Raw genomic sequence first — 22,658 nt, 5'->3', positions numbered from 1 at the left:
TTTCCAAAGGCCTATTTACACAACACACCTTCAAAGACAAGAAAACATTCTTTCAACTGAATCATTTAGAATAGGAACGTACTTTGAAGAAAATCATAGCTATTGATGGTAAGAGAAAAATAAGGTTTGTATTGTAACCTCAAGCCTTCTTATTCCTGGAGTGACTGAGCAAAATTCCCACTACCCTTCTTGCACCTTCTTCCAGTTTAAATCATTAAACAGGCTCCTTTCGTGCTCTTCTTCTCCACTTCCTTTCTTTTCCTTCTGCATCTGAAATTTTCCAATCTTTTATTCCACAAAGAGATTCCATTATGAAGCTCAAGGTCCTTTCTCGAGTTATTCCTCCAGGTATCACCTTTCGCTCCATGTTACCATCCAGCATTGGTGGTGACGCACTAATATTTATTTATTTATTTTTGTACCATGGACTGAACTAAGAGGGAATCAACTACTGAACCACTTCCCCAGCCCTATTTTTAATTTTATTTTTTATAGACAGGTTCTTGCTGAGTTGCTTAAGGCCTCACCAAGTTGCTGAGACTGACTTTGAACTTGATATCCTCCTGCCTCATCTTCCTAAGCCCCTGAGGTTACAGGAGTGCACATCCACACCCTACTGCTGACTGTAATTCTTAAGATAATTTTTAAAACAACAACCAAGTGTCTGAATTGGAATAGTTTTACTGCTGTGGTAGTTGTGTTAGAAAATTCTTTACTTCCTCTCAAAAATGTAGATGAACTTGGGTTAACTATGGAAATTTCAAAACTCTACTTATTTAAAAGAAATTCTAGCCACAAAAGCATTTTGATCTATAGTAATCTGAATAGGTTACTGATGATTAAAAATAATTTATACCCTATTGCTTAAAGATGTGATAGATTATAATACTAAATGATAAGGTTTTTGATGTTTGCACAACCATAAGAACAATTGATTCAAGGTATGGACTCGCAAGTTTGTATAGTGTTAAGTAAAATGTTTTTCAGGTAATAGAAGTACTTCATATAGAGCACTTATCTCCAAAATTTATAAAGAACTTACACAACTTTACACCAAAAATACAAAGAACACAACCAATAAATGGGCCAAGGAACTGAACAGACACTTTACAGAAGAAGACATACAGGCAATTAATAAATATATGAAAAAGTATTCAACGTCTCTAGTAATTAGAGAAAGGCAAATTAAAACAACTCTAAGATTTCATTTTACTCCAATTAGAATGGCTATTATCAAGAACACAAACAATAATAGATGTTGGATAGGATGTGGGGAAAAGGCACACTTTTACATTGCTGGTGGAATTGTAAATTGGTGTAGCCACTCTGGAAAGCAGTATGGAGATTCCTCAGAAAACTTGGAATGGACCCACCTTTTGACCCAGTTATCCCACTCCTAGGTTTATAGGCAAAGGACTTAAAATTAGCATACTACAGTAACTCAGCCACATCAATGATTATAGCAGCTCAGTTCACGATAGCTACATTATGGAACTAACCTACATGTCCTTCAACAGATGAATGGATAAAGGAATGGTGGTAAATATACACAATGGAATATTACTCAGATTTTGTGGCGGGCGAGATCCGGGGCCTAGGGTTACGCCACATGCATCTAAAGATGGCGACTGGCAGAGAGCAAATGGCGTCCTGATTATGCCTGGAGAAAGGCAGGAAAAGTTTACAATTGGCTGTATGATAATCAGTTCAGCTGCCTAGCACGTGGACAGATATACTTTACATGTATGCTTGAGCGAGTGATCGCTTGATCTTTAACAGGATTGGGTGGACATATCTGGTTACAATTGCTTATGCATGAGACTGCTTATATATTGAGGGTGTTATCTGAATAAACGGGAAGCTGCTTCATGAACTTCTGAAGAATACGTGTCTTTTGTCCCACTGGTTGGGTCTTAAGAGCAAGAAGTGGCGCGAGCCTCTTGGAGCAACCCGGGCTGGAAGCAGCGGTTATCCATAAGTGGTAGCCCATACGGGGATCAGACGAGGATCGGACTGGGAATGAGTGAGCGCTCAGGTAAATAAAAGACAGTTTTGCTAGCATAATTAATGAGAAGGTTTCCCTATTTGAGGAAACAGTTACCTTGAGGTTTTAACGGAAGATTCTCCTAGAGAGGGAATATTAACAGAAGATTCTCCTAGAGAGAGAATATATTGAAAGGCTGTCACAAGAGACAGTGAAGGATGTCCCATAACAAATATGTGTAAGTTGTTAGTTGTGTTACCTTTTCTTGTTTGGTTTCTGTTTGTTGTTGTTGTAGCGATGTGTACATTAGTTCATTTCTGTCTGACTTCCAAAAAACCAAAATCTCAAAAACAGTTAAGAGAAGGGGAAAGGATATTAGAAAATGCAAAAGAAGAACAATCAAGTCAAGCTTCTGAAAGAGAAAGTAGATGTTCAGACCTCTGTGCCTCCGCCAGAGCAGTGTTAACTCCACAGATGGGAGTACAACCAATACCTACTTCAGCTGTCAGCCCATTACCTAAAGGAACAGTGGTACTAGTTCTGGGGAAGAGTTCTTCGCTTTAAAAGGATTAAATATTGTCCCTGGAGTTATAGACCCTGATTTTACAGGAGAAATAAAAATCCTTGCTTCTTCACCAAGAGGTGTAGCAATAATAGCTCAGGGTGATCGCATAGCACAATTGTTGGTCTTACCCAGTTGCTATGATCAATATCCATCAAAAAATATTGTTAGGGGAAATAAAGGATTAGGTTCTACTGGCCAAAATACGGTCATGTTAACATGGGGTTTAAAAGATAGACCTATGACAAAGTTAGTGATAGAAGGCAAAAGTTTTGAGGGCTTATTGGATACTGGGGCTGACAAAAGTATTATCAAAATTACAGAATGGCCCAAAGCCTGGCCACTTCAACAGGCAGATCACACTTTAAGGGGATTGGGTATGGCTTCCAATCCTAACAAAAGCTCAGACATATGAAAATGGAAGGTGGCTAACCAGGAGTTATGTTCTGATACTGCCCAACGTAATGCAGTTGCGGGCAATCCTCAATGGAATCTAAACATGCTGACAGGCCAAGGACCATATGAAGGGCAAGGTAATCAGATTAATTTCCACCCTGGTGTGTATCAACAAAAAATTAACCCTCAACTTTTAACTATCATTATATGGATGATATTTTGCTAGCTCATAAGGAAAAACCTGTCTTAGAGCAATGTTATAATTCCTTCCTAAAGTCACTGGAAAGATGGGGCTTACACATTGCCATTAATAAAGTACAAATCACAGACACCAAAAACTTCCTGGGGTCTATCATAAATGCAACTATGGTTAAACCTGTAAAAATTGCCGTTTGGGTGAACAAACTAAGAACTTTAAATGATTTTCAAAAACTTTTGGGTGATATTAATTGGATTAGACCTTACCTTCATTTACCCACCTCAAGTTTGGGTCCCCTGTTTGATAATCTTAAAGGTGATTCTGACCCTCTTTCTAAGTGCTTACCCCTAAGGTTCAAACAGCTCTCAAGCTTGTTGAAACAGCTATGGAAAAGGCTCATCTTGATCGTATTGACCTAACTAAGCCTTTATCATTCATTGTCTTGGCCACAAATAAATTATCCACAGGAGTGTTTTGGCAAAAGGGTCCTATTCTATGGGTATAAATTTCTCCTGCACTGATGGTAGAATGTATATTAATTAATGTAATCTTAAAACAAATCCATCCTTATCTAAGTTAATTGCATTTGTATTGCCTGAATGAAGGATCCATTCAAGGAGGTGTCTGTTCATGGGCCAGTGTGAAGATCTACAAAATTGTTAAATATGATAACATATAGAGACATCAAGAATCTTTAACAAATTAAATTCCTTTACTACAAAAACACATGTATATAAAAGAGAGGTAGATAGATTATAGTAATTTTACTCAATGGAATTAATCAAAGTTCTAATGCCATGCATATTAAAATGGATATAGTTCTAAAACATAGAGTAAAAACCTTAGATATTAAAAAGAAATACAAATACAAAGCAACATGGGTGCATATTGAATGTACACTATACTTACCCTAATTTTTAGGGACACATAGCAACACTTGCAGAGGAGAACTGAGTGGGAATGGGAAGTGAGGACTGATACCGAATTAAGGTCACATTATTTTTATTTACTAAAGTTTAAAAAGTGAGTGATACACATAGTATGAAGACTTCTGAGTTTTTAAGAATTACTTTAGGAGCTGATGAAAGAGTTATCAGTCCACAGACATAAAACCTGGTGTAAACCACTTGGGAAATGTTTAAATGGTGACATTATGGGTGAGTAAATCATGCATCCAATAAATAGCATACTTAATCAGATATGTGAGTAGTGGCCAACAAAATTAATAATGAAGGAAGAAACTGATCATGGCAACAGAATTCCTCAATAGGGAGTTCAGTGGAACTCGGGATAATTAACATGCACCCAAGTGGCATTGGTGTCATTCCCATAGACTTTGGGAATAACCAAGAGCTTTATTTCAAGTCCCCAGAAAGTTACAAAAGCAGAGTTACTTATCAGTTTTTCTTACTGCAGTTAAGTTAGCAATCAAACAGGAGAATTAGAACCTGTTTCTTATTTAGGTGAGTAGTGGAAACTGGTCATCATGGTTACAATTAGCTCCAGTGATTGACACTGGTCTTCAATTTCAACTACAGTCACAATTATGGTCAGCAATGTGAGATAGTATACTTTGTCATACTCAATAATCTACTTGCCATGACTATGTTTTCTGGAATAATGAGGTGGTTTTATCACTATTGTTGTGTTTTTTGAAAGTGATAAGGGAATCTGTTTCTATTTGTTATTATGTCTTCACTATACTATTCTAATCAATGAGCATTGTAAAGAAGAATGTAGGGTGTGGATGCTGAGTGTAAGTGGCTCAATTACAAACAGCTTTCTGATAGGGCTTCCAGCTATTCAGTAAACTAATATTATTATTTTCTCTTTCTCTTATGCATCAATAGAGTTGAATATGTGCCACAGCTAAATGTGGTCTACTTTTCAGTAACATCATGTAAAACTGGATTGGTCACAGTGTAAATTCTCCCAAGAGCAGCTTCTTAAGAAAATATCTAAGTATACAATTTAATTTGTTAGTTGATTCTACTGCACCAGCACTACATGTTCATAAAACATTTTAAAGGTATAAGGAAATATCAATGCTGACTATCCTTTATTGACCATTATTAATTGTAAACATGCATCGAATTTTCATGCTGAATAATACAAAAAAATTTTAAAAGTATTGTTTAAATAGATGAACATATTGATGTTAAAATCAGAAAAACAATTGTATATTTTGTGTATGAGGGTGTGGTAGTAGTTCATTTTGGAAAGGAAAATAAGTATTCTTCTGGATCTGAAAATGTTTATTATTATTATTTTTGTTGCTGCTGTCTTATGTGGATTCTTTTAACTAAATGTGCTAAGCTTGTAAAAATTTATTTCTGAAATTTGCATTTGTTTACATGTACATTCTATTGAGTAATAAATTTAGAACACCAGAAAACAAATAAAACAGCTAATCATGCACGTTCCTTATGATTATTTAAGACACTATGATTATCTGTGTTTAAACTTTCTCCATTGTGTCCTTAGTCACTAAATTACAAAAACAAAATATTAAAAAGAAACTATCAAGATGTCCTACAGGCACAACTATTTTCACTTTGGAACTCCAGGTTGCAGTAGAGACAATCCTAGAGTAGGTGTGGAGAGGGCTCTAACATGAACCTCAGTGACATAGGAAACCCCACGTGCACTCTGCAATCAGCTGATATCCCACTGGTTTTGTGTGAACTTTCAGGTGCTCAGGAATCATTAACAAATTGCATAGCCTCTCCTCAGGGAGACTCTCAAAGGAGCAAAGATGCTCCATAAATTAGCGGGCTATGTTAGGATCACATGGAGAGCCTGGGAACCATCCTCCTTGGAGGTGAGTAGCTGACCTGTTTTCTGTGACTTCCCGAGTCCCAGTGACTCTTCATTGACGCAGCCACAGCTTTCGCAGTCTGCTTTGATAACCACAGTTTCTGGGCTAGTCCAGTATTTCTGACACCTGCGTTATACTCCTTGGTAATGTTAGGTGTTTGTACGCAAATGGTTATTTGATATGTTGTAAATAGTAAAAAAGAGAAACCAAAAATGAACTTCTGATAGTATTAACAAATTAGGCAGATAGTATTTAAGAAATAGGCAGAGAGTATTTAGAAATTTCAACCTCAGGTTTCTAAGATTTTTATTTTCTTTCATTCAGATGCTCAACCAAGATGACAAATATGATTTTATCATTTGTAATTAATCATATTTTTCCATAAAGTTTTCCAGTTGCCTCTTAATTAAAAGAACTATAACAATATTTTTTGTTATTCTTGCATTTTCTGTTTCAAACAGGCCATGCATATCACAGACTCACTGATGTCATGAAACCATCAATGTCATTCACAAGGTGCCACTTTTAGTTGTAGTGAAGCCAAAGCAAGATAATGAAGCACCTATGTTTCTACAGAGAATCTCCATCACACCATAACATCTGATTTTTTGAAATAACTTCAAATCAATCATGGAATGAAGAAATGCCTGTCTAATGAATCAGTCCTTTCAAAAATGCAAAGCAGGAAAATATATTTTGCTTACTATCAAGGTGTCTTTTCCACTTATTTGTTTGGGGGCTTCTTATACCAATATTTCCCACTCCTTTTTGAGGAACACATGAATGTGTATAAATGCACATTTTCATCTCTCATTTTACAATAATTGTCAATTATTTTTGAGTTGAAACCTATATTTGCTAGCATGCAGGAGGCCAACATGGTCACAAATGATTGGACCTCTTTAACTCTCTACACTGCCTAATTTTATAAAACAGGTGCTTGGGGAAAAAAAAAAAAAAAAAAAAAAAAAACTTTACAACGTCAGAACAAGCCATTAAATAAAATAATTTAAATGTAAATAAAATTAAATAAAAAGTAACCCTGTGAAAACTCTCAACATTTTTAGAGAAACAACTAATATATTTTTTCCTTAAAAATAGGAACACTAGCATTTATTAGCATGGATTTAAAAAAGCAACCCTTTCTTTAAACGCTCAATTTTTCAGTTGGAAATGGTTGATACTGATTTTCATAGTCACTAAAGTATGTGTCTGAAGGCATTGTCACTGGAAAATTAATTCAGAGTTCCTCTATAGGCCAAGATGTGACCCTAGTGAACAGGAAAGGACATCAGAAAGCCACTGTTTCATAAGCCTTAATTGATGTGACATAATGAGAGCTGGCTGTTTACTTTCATAAATTTCTCACTGAATTAGAACAAGATGTATTCCATACTTGTATAATTGTGTCAAAATACATTCTTCTGTTATGTATAACTATAAAGAACTCATAAAATTTTCTATAAAAATATATAAAAATATTTCAGTGTAATCAATCCAAGGATGCCCTGGCTTTTGTAATGCAACAGCATTAAGTCACATTTTATTAGATGGGATGAATAAATTAATGAGGCAAAGTAAATTTATTTTATTTTAAATTAGTCAAAGACATATTTGAATAGTAATGATAACCAGTAATTTTTAAGTGCTGAAATCCAATATACACAATTAGATTTACAATGAACTGATCATAAAGTGTGCTACCAAGTTTGATAGCATGAAAGTAAATGTAAGCAGTAGCCTCAATTTGAATGGATATTTTAAATTTTAGTAAAATATGCATTAGCTCTGGGTCAATATTTTAACCATTTTAAAGTTTATGGTTCATTGCCAAAGCATTGCGCTGTTGGGTTTGATTTTCTGTTACTCAACTGAGGACTTTACAATGATATTAATAAGGGATAAGCATTTGTAACTCTCCTGCTTTATGATGGCTCTGTCAGTCATTGTTCAATATCAAGGTGGTGAAGTCTTCAGAGATGAGGAAAGCTGTGTGCAATTCTTTTTTATGATCTGGAAGCATTGTAGAAAAATGGGTTTTAGTTATCCCAGTTACATTTTTCATGTTTCTATATAACTTGTGTTGCCCATAAACTGGAAGTCATATCTAAAGTGCTGATTATATTCAGGATAAACACATTTACTAAGACTACTTCACAAGGTTCAGTGCAATTCACACCTCACCCCATCCGGTTGTTCATTATTAGTGATGCTAAATTAATTCTCAGATGACATGCTAGGAATAGATCTCCTTACAGATATGGTGACTGTTTTGTAATTAATAGGTCACAGATACACACACACACACACACACACACACACACACAAACACACACACTCACACAATAAGTTTCAGCAGGCACAGAAAGACAAATATAACTTTCATTTGTGGATCTCATATAAGCAGAGAACAGTTGTCAGGAGAAGCTAGGAAGATAGGAAGAACTGGTTCTGGCATTCTGTAGGATAGTAGGGTAACTGTAGTAGACAACAACTTAATGTGTATTTCAAAATAACTAGAGAGTCTGAAGATTCCCACACATGAGAAAGGAAAATTGTTTGAACAGAGGAAAATGCTGATTACTATGAATTGATCACTACACATTTTGTACATTTCTCAAAATATCATATTGTGCCACATAAATATGTTAAAATATGTATCAACTCGAGGCACTTGCCTAACATGTGTGAGGTCCTGGGTTTGATTCTCAGCACCATGTATAAAGAAATGAATAAAAGAAAAGTCTATCAACATCTAAAAATACATTTAAAATATGCACCAATCAAAACACCAAAAATAAATAATAGGAGAAATAGGAGGTGGGCAGAGTATGAATATCATTTTCTAAATAAAATGTCCCCCTTGATAAAATTAATTCAGTGAATTTTATGCTATTTTCTCAGTTATGTTTTGACCTTATTTTATATTATACTAACAATGAACAATGCTGTGGTATTTTAGGGAATGGTGTGCAATTGTTTCTCTGGATGGCCATGTTCTCAATTAACTTTTTTTTTTTCTCATTTTCTCAACGTTCAAGATTGTGTAAAAGTCCGTAAATAGGCAATATGGAATGATCGTATGATTTTTGTGTGTATATGTGTGTGTGTATGTTTGTATACACATATGCAGAGTACCTATGCATAAGGCATAAACATGTATATAATACAGCTGTCATATGTAAAAATATAAAGTACATGTAAACATCATCATATCTCATGGGAATCTATTTTATATTTGTCCCCAGTATAGGTGCCCTGAGTGGCCTCAATGGACAAACACAACCTAACATTGCTGAATGAATTCATCCTAATGGGAATCACAGACCTCCCTGAACTGCAGGCGCCATTATTTGTGCTTTTCCTCATTATATACATGATCTCAGTGGTTGGTAACTTGGGCTTGATTTTCCTCACCAAAATAGATGCCCAGCTGCACACACGCATGTACTTGTTCCTCAGACACTTGTCTTTCACAGATTTTGGTTATTCAACAGCCGTGGGACCCAAAATGTTAGTAAATCTTGTTGCCGAGCAACCCACCATCTCCTACTCTTGGTGTGCTACCCAACTCACCTTCTTCAGCGTGTTCATCAGTAGTGAAGTTTTTATCCTGTCAGCAATGGCCTGTGACTGCTACGTGGCCATCTGTGAGCCCTTGCTCTACACAGTCATCATGTCACAGGCATTGTGTCATGTGCTGGTGGCAATACCTTATCTCTACAGTGTCTTTTTATCTTTGCTGACCATCATAAAAATTTTTGTTTCTTCATTTTGTGGACATAAAATCATCAAGTATTTTTACTGTGATAGTCTGCCTTTGATATCGTTGCTGTGCTCAGACACACATAAAATTAGACTGATAATTCTAATATTTTCAACTTTCAATTTGGTTTCATCTCTCCTGATAGTCCTTGTCTCCTACGTTCTGATCCTTGCCACCATCCTCAGGATGAACTCTGCAGAAGGCAGGTACAAGGCCTTCTTCACGTGTGGGTCTCACCTGACAGTGATAGTGGTGTTCTATGGGACTCTCTTCTTAATGTATGTGCAGCCTAAGTCTGGCCATTCCTTTGACACTGATAAAATGGCTTCTGTATTTTACACTCTGGTGATACCCATGCTGAATCCCATGATCTACAGCTTCAGGAATAAAGAAGTGAAAAATGCCCTACATAGAACCTGGAAAATGTGTACACACATTCTCTTTAAAACTTAATATTATAGGATATGGTGACAATAAATTATGTAATAGCCAATATACACTGTAACTTGCATTGCTTTAACCTTGTACTGCTGCCTCTATGGGACAGCAAGAATCAATGTGCATTTGTCACAGAACAAAGAAGCATTAATAATAATTTTCAAACCAAAAGTTTTCTGTAGTAAATGACTAATTGCGGCTTATACTTCAGATATTAATTTGTATTTATTTTAAAATCTAACTTAGATGCCGTTCCCAGAAATTCTCAAGATAGCCTAAATTCTCCTCCTCTATTTGGGTAAATTTTATTTTAATGTCAAAGACTTTCTTTGTTCACTATTTGTAGGTTGATCTACTACAAACCAAATACCTTATACACAAAGATTGATGTGTTCAGGAAGCATGCATTACTAACTCGCTTTATAAAGCTTAGAGGTAATTTAATGGGAAGTGACTGATACAGTGTTTTAGATGGTACTGAACAAAATGAAAATAGAATTGAGAAGTAGCAGGATGACACTTCCATTTTTACTTAAGTTTGTTAGGGAAGCCGGTTCATCAGTTGACTTTCAAAGGCAGAGTTGAGTGAGTGGGATGTATTCATAGCCAAGGGCAGACTGCTGCAGGGTGAGAGCTCTATTAAGGCAGAATTCCTTAACACTGAGATGATTGTTTCATTCAGGAACATCAGCAAAAAGGTGGCTGGAGTATAAAATATGATTAAGAAAAGGTAAACAATGATAGATATATGATGTAGAACTGACCAAGTGATACCATCTAGGCTATTGTAAAATTCATCCTTTATTCTGTTGGATAAAATACACTTTGTATAAATTTTAGCTTTGAAATGCAATCTACCTTTGAATAATGGATAGCTGGACTACTTGAATAACAGACCAGGGAATACTGAGGACTGAAAATAGAAAATCCTGTTGGAATTTATTTATAACAGTTTCAGAAGTAGACACAGTCTTAGGCCAAGTTTGGAACAGGAATGAAAAGGGATGAGAATCTTGACATTAAAAAAAAAAACAAAAAAACAAAAAAAAATAAAATTCAGTAACATTTGCACACCTTGATGTGGGTGTGAGAGTATTAGCAAAGAAGACTATTTTTAAAAAAATATTTTCATGGTGCACCTTGATATATGTTGAGTATTTCTTTCTGCTACCAATCAATACAAAGAAATGGAAACTTAGTTTAGCCTCCCAACAAAACAAGAAAAACAAAACAAAGCAGAGCGAAACAAATGAACAACATATATCGTACATTTATTTTTAAAAACTGACACCAGGCAATTAAAGGCAGTTTCTTCAAATGGTAAAAAACAAATGAAATGAGTACTGTTATTTCTTGGCTTAGGAATGTCGAGGGATGCCTAGAAAAATACTGAGCTGAAGATACAAAGTGGAGAGCCTGATAAGAACAAGCCAGTTAGAGTTCACAAAATAATAATAATAATAATAATAATAATAATAATACATAATGCATCAGAGAGAGAGGGAAAGGGCATCCCATTTTGTGATAATCATCTTCAATTATTCATCAGGTGACTGATTTTCACATGCACATGGCAACCACCCAAGATTGAAGAGAACTAATCTAAACATTGAAGAGAGCAGTGTCCAACACTCATAGGCAATATGAAAGGGGGAATTACATATAGCACTCAAAAAGATTTACTCCGTTAGAGCAGTATAATTTACCCTAGAATAATCACTGCTCTAGTCTCATCTAAGAAATCATGAAAGCAATATCCAAAAGGATTAACTTGTTTCCAACTGACTGTATCCCTGAACAAAGTTCAATTATATTTATAAAATATAGAATTATTCAACATACACAATTAATAACCACAAAGTGTTGGACATATTTTATTATTTTCAAGCATATGAAGAATCTGGAAAATAAAGCATGATGAGCCAAAATGAAACAGAACTGACCAAGGGAGCTTGGGATGCAGCTCTTCCATTTCTCATGGCACTGCTGTATTCATGTATGTGAGACCAACATCCAACTATCTTGGAGCTGACTGGTAGTGTCTATATTTTACAACCATTGTTATTCCCATGCTGAATCCCCCCCTCATCTACAGTTTGAGGAACAAGGATGTAAAAGAAGCAATGCAGAGCGTTTGGGCAAAATTAGTTTATCATTAAAGTATATCTTTCACTCTAAAATTATATTGAAAAGTTTGTGTGATAGGTATGTCAGTGTCAAGAGGATGTAATGAAAGTGGTATTTTAATGTGTTAGTGTTTTCTTGTTTGATGACATTTGAAAATAAGTTCACTGATGATCTCTACTATGTTGTTTTACAGGCAGAAAAATTTTTTAACATCCTTTTGCTTTTTCAATGTTCATACTGATATATGAATATGCATACACACCTATGAGCATCTATGCTGATACTAAGTGAAATGCTAAAAGATCCACACATGCTGGTGAATACTTACATATATTTGTTTTAAAATTCTGGGTATGTTACTTTAACCTCTATCTAGATTATATTTTAGGTTCTTATAGTTGGAATTACAAATTATTTTTAGTAATATCTGTCTGGCTTGACCCAACACCATTTAATACAAGGAAAATAATTTTGTGTTCATAATCCTAGGGTGTTTTGCATAGTCATTTGTACCTGATTCTAGTTCAAAGCAATCTGCTACATCTTTATGTCTATGCAGCACACTACTCAGCTTGTGGTTTAGACACCACAAGCAACTGGATCAAATTCCAGAGTGTCATCACTGGGCCCTGTTTTGAGTGTGAATTTTTTTTCTCTTTTTGATATCTTCGACAACACTGTTTAAGACTATTCTCTAATTCCTCACCAACTGCAGTTAAGTATACATCTGCATTTTTCAAAATTACACTTTCACAGGAGAATAACTGAAGGAAAACACATTTCAGAGTCCTGTGCTACTGGTTAATAGATTTTGCTTTACCTAGGACTAAGCCCAGATCCACCCTTAGGAGACTCCCACAGTTTTGACTTATTTTTCTTTAACTGCTAATACTCTGTAAGTGTTGCAAATGCACCTCTTTCTTATTGTCATGTTCCTGGAAGAAAAGACAGAAAAGAACTCTGGTAAACTCATATTTAACCCTCCTTCTAATATACCTCATTTTATTTGAAAATATAGGCCTCAAATTTTAGTTTATATGATACTATTTTTCCTTCTGTTATCACTACTTCTAATTATTTTGTGAATTAATTTCTCCCTCAAGACCACATTTATTTATTAATTATAGCAGAACAAAATCTTTATTATGTATTATATGAAGGATACTTTCTAAATGTGTAACTAATAAATTTAAATGATGACACAATGGTAAAACTACAGAGCATCTCCTATACAATGTATTCCTACTTAATGCATTTGAATTTGTTTTCATCTCTTAGAGGATTCTCCCTTGTTATATCACATGACTCATTCCTTCAAATGTCAAATCCAAATCATGGATATTGATTTCTATTATCTCCACATATCTAAATCATATAATTTTTTATTGAACCTGCATATACATGTTTTAAAATTATGTATGGGAGAGTTCCTTATACACAATTCAAAATTCCAAAGATGAATTTTTGCTTTAAAGATTTCATCTGGATTATAGTAATCAATTACAAATATACTAAAAGTACAAACCACTATTTGAGAAAATAGATACATCTGTTGATTAAATACATAATTGACTAAGGAAATAATGAACAAGCATCCATATAGACAATTCACAGAAAAAGAGACTTTTTGTTTACAGTGTATGCATTTTAATAATGATTTGGAAACTGTTAATGTAATGAAATTAGATACTTTTATATGCGCTTAAAATTGACAGTAATTAGAAAGGTGGAAACTTCAAAGTAATTATGAAAAGTTGGACTAAAGGAACATTTCCTCTCTGCTCATGGAATGTAAAAGTAAGTTGTTTTGAAAACAGACTATTAATTTCTAGTATTTATATATTCAGGAATGGCAGAGAATATGATCCTGCTAGAAGAATTAAGATGGATGATTCCAAAATCAAACGACCAAGTTTAAAAAAATAAATTTTTAGAATAAGAATTTCAGTAGCATATTATACAATTTCACTTAAAATATCTATAATGTTAAAGTACGTTTTATAAATACACCAATGTATGGCTCACCAATGATAAATGCAAGAGAATGACAAATGGTAGAGGTGTGCTCACTTCAGACCACAGAAAGAAACTGACAGGTTAAAAATCATGATTAATAGGAAAGGAAATATGTCCAATAGTTTCAATTTTGAAAAATGTGATTTTTATGGTAAAAATGAAGATTGATTAAGGTAAGCCAGGTATGGTGGCCATGTGTATTATCCCAGCAATGTAGAGGCTGAGGCAAGATTGAGTTTAAGGTCAGCCTAGGCAAATTAGGGAGATTCTGCCTCCAAATAAACAAAATAAAATTAAATAAAATGAGCCATGGATATAGCTCAATGATAAAGCACAGTTGGATTCAATCATATACACTGGTGAAGAAGAAAAAGAAAGAAAAGGAGGAAGGAAGGAGGGAAGGAAGGAAGGGGAAGAGAGGGAGGAAGATGGAGGAAGTGGGAGGGAGGAAGCGGAGTAGGGAGGAGGAAGAGGGGTAGGAAGGAAGAAAGAAAAAAAGACAAAGATGAACATATAAAGTAGGTTTTGCTCTGACCTAATAGTCATTAAGAAAAGAAAGCATGTTTTGACTTAAGAAAAACGTATAGTTATTAATATTTGTCAGAAATTTAAGGTTACCATGATCCTGGTAGTTAATTACATGTATTTTTAAGTTATATAATTTGCAAATACAAGCACTTTTCAGTACTCCAAATTCAAATCTTCAGTAAAGCAAAATCTATGGCAAACTGAGAAGACATTCATTGTATTGATAAAATATACACAATTTATTATTAAGAATGTATACAAATTATATGGGCAAAAAGCAAAATTAGACTTGTTACTAAATAAGATACAAATAACAAAAGTGTAAAATTATATGCAATTTAAAAAGACCTCATCATGATAAATTTCACAGGCCACAAAACTAGCTATTTTAAAGGACCGTTTAGTGGCAATTCTTACAGTAACAGTGCCACGCAACCACCACCTCTATCTAGTGCACCAAGGATTCCATCACTACAACATTCCCACTAAGCAATTTCCCCATCCTCACTTCTTTCCACCCCAGTAATATTTTTTCCATCTCTCCGAATCGTACATTTCATGTGAAGGATTCACAGTAAAGATGATTGTTGTTGCCCACGTACTTTGAATTGTACATGATCATCAAGCTTCCTATCTTTAGCAGTATGTATTGACACTTAATGACTTATATAAAAAAAGTTTGGTGTGCTTAACATGAGTGACACCCTCTCAATATTTTCAACTCTGTCATACAATACTGTTAATTACAGCAATGATGTTCTCATCAAGTCTCTAGAACCCTTCTATTATACGTAATTGAGACTTTGAAGTCTACCTATTAGCAACCATTCATTTTTCCCAGTCCTCAGTTCTTTGCAACTAATTATAGATTTTTTGATTTAATAAAGTTGAATATTTTAAATATCTCATGTAAGCAGATTATGCAGTATTTCAGCGAGTGGCTTATTTAATTTACATAATGTTCTCCAGGTTCACCCCTGTTGTCATAGATTACAGGGTGTAATTCTTAAGGTTGAAAATATTACCTCTTTTCTATATACTATTCTCAATTTATTCATTTAACAATGAATGGATAATTAAGTTGCTTGCATATATTGGTTATTTAGAAAAAGCTGCAATGAAAATAGGAATCTAAAGTCTCATTGAGATCTTATTATCTACACTTTTGATAAAACCTATAAGTGAGATTTAAGTGTAAAATAAATATATAAGTAAATAATTAAATGAATACAGAAGTAAAGTCATAGTTGATTATAATTTTTTTCTAATGATTAGTGAATAACCTCCAGGCATTTCATTAAGCTCTCAAATGCTTTAAATATAATGAACAAATTACTTTGGCATCTCCTCAGGGAGATTATTAGAAATTAAAAAAATAAAATAAAAAAGCACAAATTGCTCTTAAAACACCGTGTTCAGGAACACATTTGAAAATCAAGAGAGAGGTTTCATTGCAGGTAATAAAGACAGAGGTTTAGGTGGTGCCATGTGTTACCAGAACCTACAGGAACTGTCATATTTTGCTATGGATTTGCCATGTAACTAAGTGGCCATTTTTGATTCTGTGCTTTCTACAACTGCTTAACGGCTGCAGAAATAGAAGCTGTTTTTTTTCCTTCATAGTTTTGTGAATATTTTATCTATAATCTCATAAGGATTTTAAAAATACACATAATGTGCGTTTTTTCAAAAGAATTGATTTCATATAAATATAATTTTATATTTAATGGAGATCAAAAATCAGAGGAGATACAGATTAAATAAAGGGGCATAACCTCTTTATTAGAAAAAGTTGAGACTCAATGGTGTCTTTGCAAATAGTAAGTCTAGACACTTTCGGTGATACCACAGAAAGTAGTTGAACTTTTAGTGATTGTGCAGATAAATGTATAAATGTGATCCATTCCAGATTTCCTGATGAGGTGTCCTCTTCACACTGAGGTGTGCACAGAATTATTCAAGTATCAGGATACTTTATGTATCTGCTGTTAAAGTGATGATAAAATATTATTCATTTTGCAGTGGGATCTGAGTAAATTTTTCTCAAAACTATCATGTCAAAAATGAAAATTCAAGTATACAGCAAAGATAATAAACTAGGATAAAGCAATTTGTTACTTTAAAAAAATTCCTACACTATTCAGATGAAACATTTTTATCTTTCCACAATTATGAAAATTTATAATTACCATACTCTATGTATTTATTTTAAAATTTTATACTGAAATATTTAATCCTCCTTTAATCTTCCCCAAAGCCTGCAAGGACCGTGGTTTTGTGTATGTGAAGAAAGAGTTTTAGATAAATTATTTGCCAAAAACTACTTTGGTATATACACTAAGTTCAAGTATAACTGAGATCGTATGTACATACATATATTTTGTTTTTTTTTCTTGGCATAAAGACAATTTGCAATGTGATTCATTATGATTTTCTTATTCTTACATCTATGTAATATCTACCAAAGTTTTTATCATCTTCTGCTCTAATACCTGTAGGTACAAGGATTGAAAGAACAATATATGAATTAGAGAGTTATATGTATATTTATAATTCAAAATTCTTATTACAGAATTGGTATGTTTTTTGGTACCATGTTTCTGAACTTGATTAATAAATGTTACTATTTGATTAAAATTATATGAATGGTAAATATAAAACTTAAAAGAAGTGCTATAATTTCTGATATACCTATCACCCAAAGTTACTATTGTGTTTATGCTTTTATAATATTTGTATGTGCTATCTATCATCTCCAGTTATTGTCTCTCTCCCTCTCTCAAATCTTTACATTTGGAGCTATTGATAATTTGGGGGTGGATATTGAATACAGTGGGATGTTTAGTGGCCTAACTAGCCTCTGATTAGATGCCAAAAGCCTGTTACCAACCAACTGGGGCAAATTATCTCCAGCAGTGAATAGTATTGTGAGTAAACAACCCTAAATAGCACCACTGATCCACCTCTGTCTCTAACACTATTTATATTTATCTTCTCTTTTAAGGAAGGAGAGTTTATTTTCAAAGATTTTAAATGGAAAAATTTCCATCTATCTTATTTACATCAACCTTGTTTAATAGAAGTGCCCAGGTGATATATTCGAAATCTATTGACTCTGATGATGTCTCTGTCCAGAACAGGTTTTGTGTGATAAACTTGGATGGAGAAATACAACCTCACAGTGGTGCATGAGTTCATTCTGATGGGTATCACATCACGCCCTGAGCTGCAGGCTGCACTGTTTGGGCTCTTCCTCATCATCTACATGAGCACACTGGTGGGAAACTTGGGCATGATCGTCCTCACCAAGGTGGACCACAGCCTGCAAACACCCATGTACTTTTTCTTGAGGCACCTGGCTATTACAGATCTTGGTTATTCTACAGCTGTGGGCCCCAAAATGTTAGCAAATTTGTGGTGGATCAAAATACAATCTCCTATTATTTTTGTGCTGCACAGCTAGCTTGCTTTCTTGTGTTCATTGCTTGTGAGCTATTTATTCTCTCTGCAATGGCCTATGACCGCTATGTGGCCATCTGTAACCCTCTCCTCTACACTGTCATCATGTCACAGAAGGTATGTTGGGTTCTGGTGGCAATGCCCTATCTCTACTGCACAATTGTGTCACTTCTAATCACCATTAAGATTTTACCTTGCCCTTCTGTGGCTACAATGTCATCAGTCATTTCTACTGTGACAGTCTCCCCTTGTTGTCTTTGCTCTGCTCAAACACACATGAAATTGAAGTGATGAATCTGTTTTTAGCAGCTTTTAATTTGATTTCCTCTCTTCTGATAGTCCTTGTATCCTATCTGTTCATTCTCAAAGCCATTCTCAGGATGAAGTCAGCTGAGGGCAGGCGCAAGGCTTTCTCCACCTGTGGGTCCCACCTGACTGTGGTCACTGTGTTTCTATGGGACTTTGATATTTATGTATGTGCAGCCCAAGTCCAGTCACTCCTTGGACACTGATAAAGTGGCTTCCATATTTTACACCCTCGTCATCCCCATGTTGAACCCCTTGATTTATAGCCTGAGAAACAAAGATGTAAAGTATGCCCTTCAGAGGACATGGAAAAAAATACATAATATTTTTTACTAAAGTTCATAAACCATATGACCCATACAAATAAGATTTGAATGTTAACATGTTGTTTCCTCTAGAATCTGTAGTACAAATGAGCTCAACATATTAAAACACTGGCTGTCTTAGTAATAGTCAGACATCAGAATGCCATAAAAATCAGTGAAACAAAATATTTAAAAGTTTTTTTCTTTGGGAACAAAACTGAATCTTTTTTTTTCTTTACCAGTTGGAAGTTTTTAAATTTTCTTTTTCTTGTAGTACCCATATTTTTATTCTAGTTTTATCATAGAATTACATGCTGCTACATTTTATGCCTTATATTTTTAATTATTTTATTTATTTATTTTTTACAGACAGGCATTTTGATTCATTGTACACAAATGGGGTACATCATTTCATTTCTACGGTTGCACACGATGTCGATTTGTGTAATCATACATGTACATAGGGTTGAATGTAATGCTTGAAAAAGTGTACCATAGTATGGTCTTCAGATTTAAAGACAGAAAGGGGCATTTACAGAGCTGTATGCTGAATGGGAGTGAGGAAGAAGAGTAGGCACTACTGGGCAGCTCAGTGGTTTCTGCAACATTCTCAACTATTACAGCAAAATTTGCAGCATCTTCATGTATATTTGGCCTTTCTTTTTTTGGGGGGGTAAGCACATTCCATGTGTTTTATGCTTCATACATTTCTTTTTTTTTTTTTTTCTTTTTTTTATTGTAAACAAATGGGATACATTTTGATTCTCTGTACATGGAGTAAAGGCATACCAATTCGTGTAATCATAAATTTACACAGGGCAATGTTGTTTGATTCATTCTGCCATTTTTTCCCTCCCCCCCCCACCCCTCTTTTCCCTCTATACAGTGCTTCATACATTTCTATGGATTATGTTAAAATCAGGGTTGGTTGTAGAATTGTGAGGTTCAGCATAACATGATTATTTGTTGAAATCAGTCATATGAATGTGCTCAAATTCCATAATTCACAGGGGCATCTTAGGGTCTTACTCTTTTCTTGTCAGTTTCTTTTCTTTCGTCTAAATCTAACAATAGTCTTTTTAATGCTATGTATTTGGGTATCATAGCTCATGACTTCAGTACAGCATCTGATTCAATTTCGGTGCATGTGTATATGTGAGTGAATACTCACATTGAGAGAGATTTCTTGAGTTCTGACAAAGAAAGTTTCCAGACTTTTGCCCTTTGACGTTCCTTACCGAGTTGATACTGATTTCCTGATGGCAAATAATTTCTAATGCCTAGTTACTGTTCCTTAACTCTGTAAAGTAAAAGAAAAATTCTTGTTGAAAAGTCACACTTTACTTGTATTTTTCTTCATTATATGCTTACTCTTATGACAAAGTAGGTCTGCTGCTGTTTCTTGTGACTGACATTCCTCACGTTTGATCCATATGTCACTTAGGATCCATTCTTTGAGTTGATTTGATATTCTGCCTGGGGAAAAATCAAACAGGTAATCCTACAATTTGCCCTGTGCTTTATTGCTTGTTCTTTTCTTTTTTTCTTTGGTTCTATTTAGTTATACATGACAGTAGAATGCATTTTGACAGTTCAAAAATAAATGGAGTATACCTTCTCATTCTTCTGGTGGTACATGATGTAGAATCACACAGGTCATGGAATCATATATGTGCACTGGGTAATAATGTCTGGTTCATTCTACTATCCTTTCTAATCCTATGCCCCCTCACCTTCCTTCACTCCCCCAGCCTAATCCAAAGTACCTCTATTTTTCCCTACCACCCCTAATTACTTCTAATCAGAGTGTATTATGCTCTTTATTGATAGTAGTACTGGTAATTTTCAGGACCTAATTCATTGTAAACCTCTCTAAAATCTGGAACACTTTTTCATTATTTTCATTGATTTGTTTCCATGGCACTTTATGTTACATAATGGACTGATTGTTTCCTCAAATTCATGTTCACTGTATTTAAATTATTTTATGTTTCCAAAATTAATTCAGTGAATAAATGTATGAGAAAGATACATATTTCTAATAGCTATGCTTGAAAATACACTCCAAATTAATTTAAAACAATATTTCACTTTTATTACGAATTTTGTGTGACTTTCTGTGATTTTTTTTTTTTTTTTCCTGTACTGGGGGTCAAACCCAGGTCTCTTGAATGCTTGGCAACACTCTATCACTGATTTGAATCCCCAGACCTTAGTGTAACTTTTCATAATCCCTCAAATGATAAATCGAAAACAGGAACAAAATGTATTGAGGTTAAATTTTGGTAAAATATTTTATTTATTCTGAAAGTTACTCTGTTTTTCATTGGTAAGTAAGATGCATAAGATATATCAGACAGTTACATATTTTTCCATAAAATATAGTTTTAAAAATCAGGAATTATAATCTGGTAAAAGCTTTGCTAAGGTAGTTTGTGTCAACAATGTTCAATCATTTGTACAATATGATTCAGGAAGCTCAATGCAGTTTAGAATAAGAAGTATACAAAAAATTGTCATGATATGTAGAATGTCTTTATAAAAGCATCTGTACTTGAAGTTAAAATAATAAAAAACCAGTGTATTGTGTTTTTCATTTCTATGGATACCAAAGAGATAAATGAGAAAAAATTAATTAAGACTCTTGAAATGGAAATTTTACTGAAAATAACTTTACCACCACCTTAAGGATTAGGTCAGTTGGCCTGAATGGTGAGTTCTATTAATTGCTAAGGAGGAAAGGAATAACTATTTCTATAGATTCTTCCAGAATCCTGAAGAAATGTTGTATTTCAAACTTTTGGAAGCATATTCTTTGACTATCAAAGGCCAATGAGAGATAATACGTGCAAAAATTTCAAATAAAATGTTAGCTGACAAATCTAGTGATGTGTAAAAATAGTAAAAAATCATATTTAAGCAAATATTTATATTGCTTTACCATTCAAATATCATAATGTCATTCACCTTAATAAGAGACTAAAAAAGAATGCATGTCTATCACATTTCAATAGATGTGGAAGTTTTTTATAAGTTCCAGTGTGCATAAACTTTGATCAACTTTTTTTTTTTTTTTTTTTTCTCTATTTTGAGGTGCTAGGGATCGAACTCAGGGCCTTGTGCTTATGAGGGTAAGCACTCTACCAGCTGAGCTATCTCCCTAGCCCTTGACCACCTAATGTTGAATGAAAGTTTCTAAGACTGTTAGTATTCTCTCTCATTTCCTTCTTTTCCATTTATCATTTTTATTTTTTAAATTCTATTTTCTTCCTGAGGGGAAACATTATTCTTTAATTTGAACAGGAAAATTCCCTTATGAAACAATTTTATCAAGGATATCCATAAAATGTTATTATGTTCATCTAATACAAGAAAAAAATACATAAGCAGAACATTTCTTATCATCCATTCCTTTCACAGTATCTCTGATTTTGTTTGGCTGGTTCCTATTCAGAACATCTCACACAGCTCCCTCTTCAAATGTCAGAATTAAATCATGGTTACTGATACATATTATCCATGCTTATGCAGGACATGCAAACAAGGACAAACAAATTGTGCTTCTCTCTCTCTCTCCCTTTTCTCTCTCTCTTGTGTGTGTGTGTGTGTGTGTGTGTGTGGTGTGTATGATTCAGAGCATGGAAAAGATCCTTAAACACAAATGAAAATCACAAAGATTGATACAGTTTACAATTTAAAGTTTCGAAGTTTGCACAAAAATAATAGCAAATATAATGATAGAGGAAGCTATGGA

At 34.1% G+C, this 22,658-nt stretch overlaps 1 protein-coding gene and 1 pseudogene across 2 annotated transcripts; both read left to right on the top strand.

The window, feature by feature from the left end:
• Positions 1-9,230: 9,230 nt before the first annotated feature.
• On the top strand, positions 9,231-10,178 carry LOC306639701 (olfactory receptor 8K3-like; the record flags this gene model as incomplete). The annotated part of the gene is made up of 1 exon (XM_079103478.1): positions 9,231-10,178. The coding sequence occupies one exon, from the start codon at positions 9,231-9,233 to the stop codon at positions 10,176-10,178; it is 948 nt and encodes a 315-aa protein (XP_078959604.1).
• Positions 10,179-17,994: 7,816 nt separating this feature from the next.
• On the top strand, positions 17,995-18,935 carry LOC306639700 (olfactory receptor 8K3-like; annotated as a pseudogene). The gene has a single exon. The product of its transcript is annotated as an olfactory receptor 8K3-like (transcript).
• Positions 18,936-22,658: the final 3,723 nt, after the last annotated feature.

Source organism: Sciurus vulgaris, assembly GCF_902686455.1.
Source record: "Sciurus vulgaris genome assembly, chromosome: 11".
Classification (NCBI taxonomy): domain Eukaryota; kingdom Metazoa; phylum Chordata; class Mammalia; order Rodentia; family Sciuridae; genus Sciurus; species Sciurus vulgaris.
The sequence above is the reverse complement of the archived record's forward strand: the minus strand, read 5'-3'. Positions and strand labels throughout refer to the sequence as shown.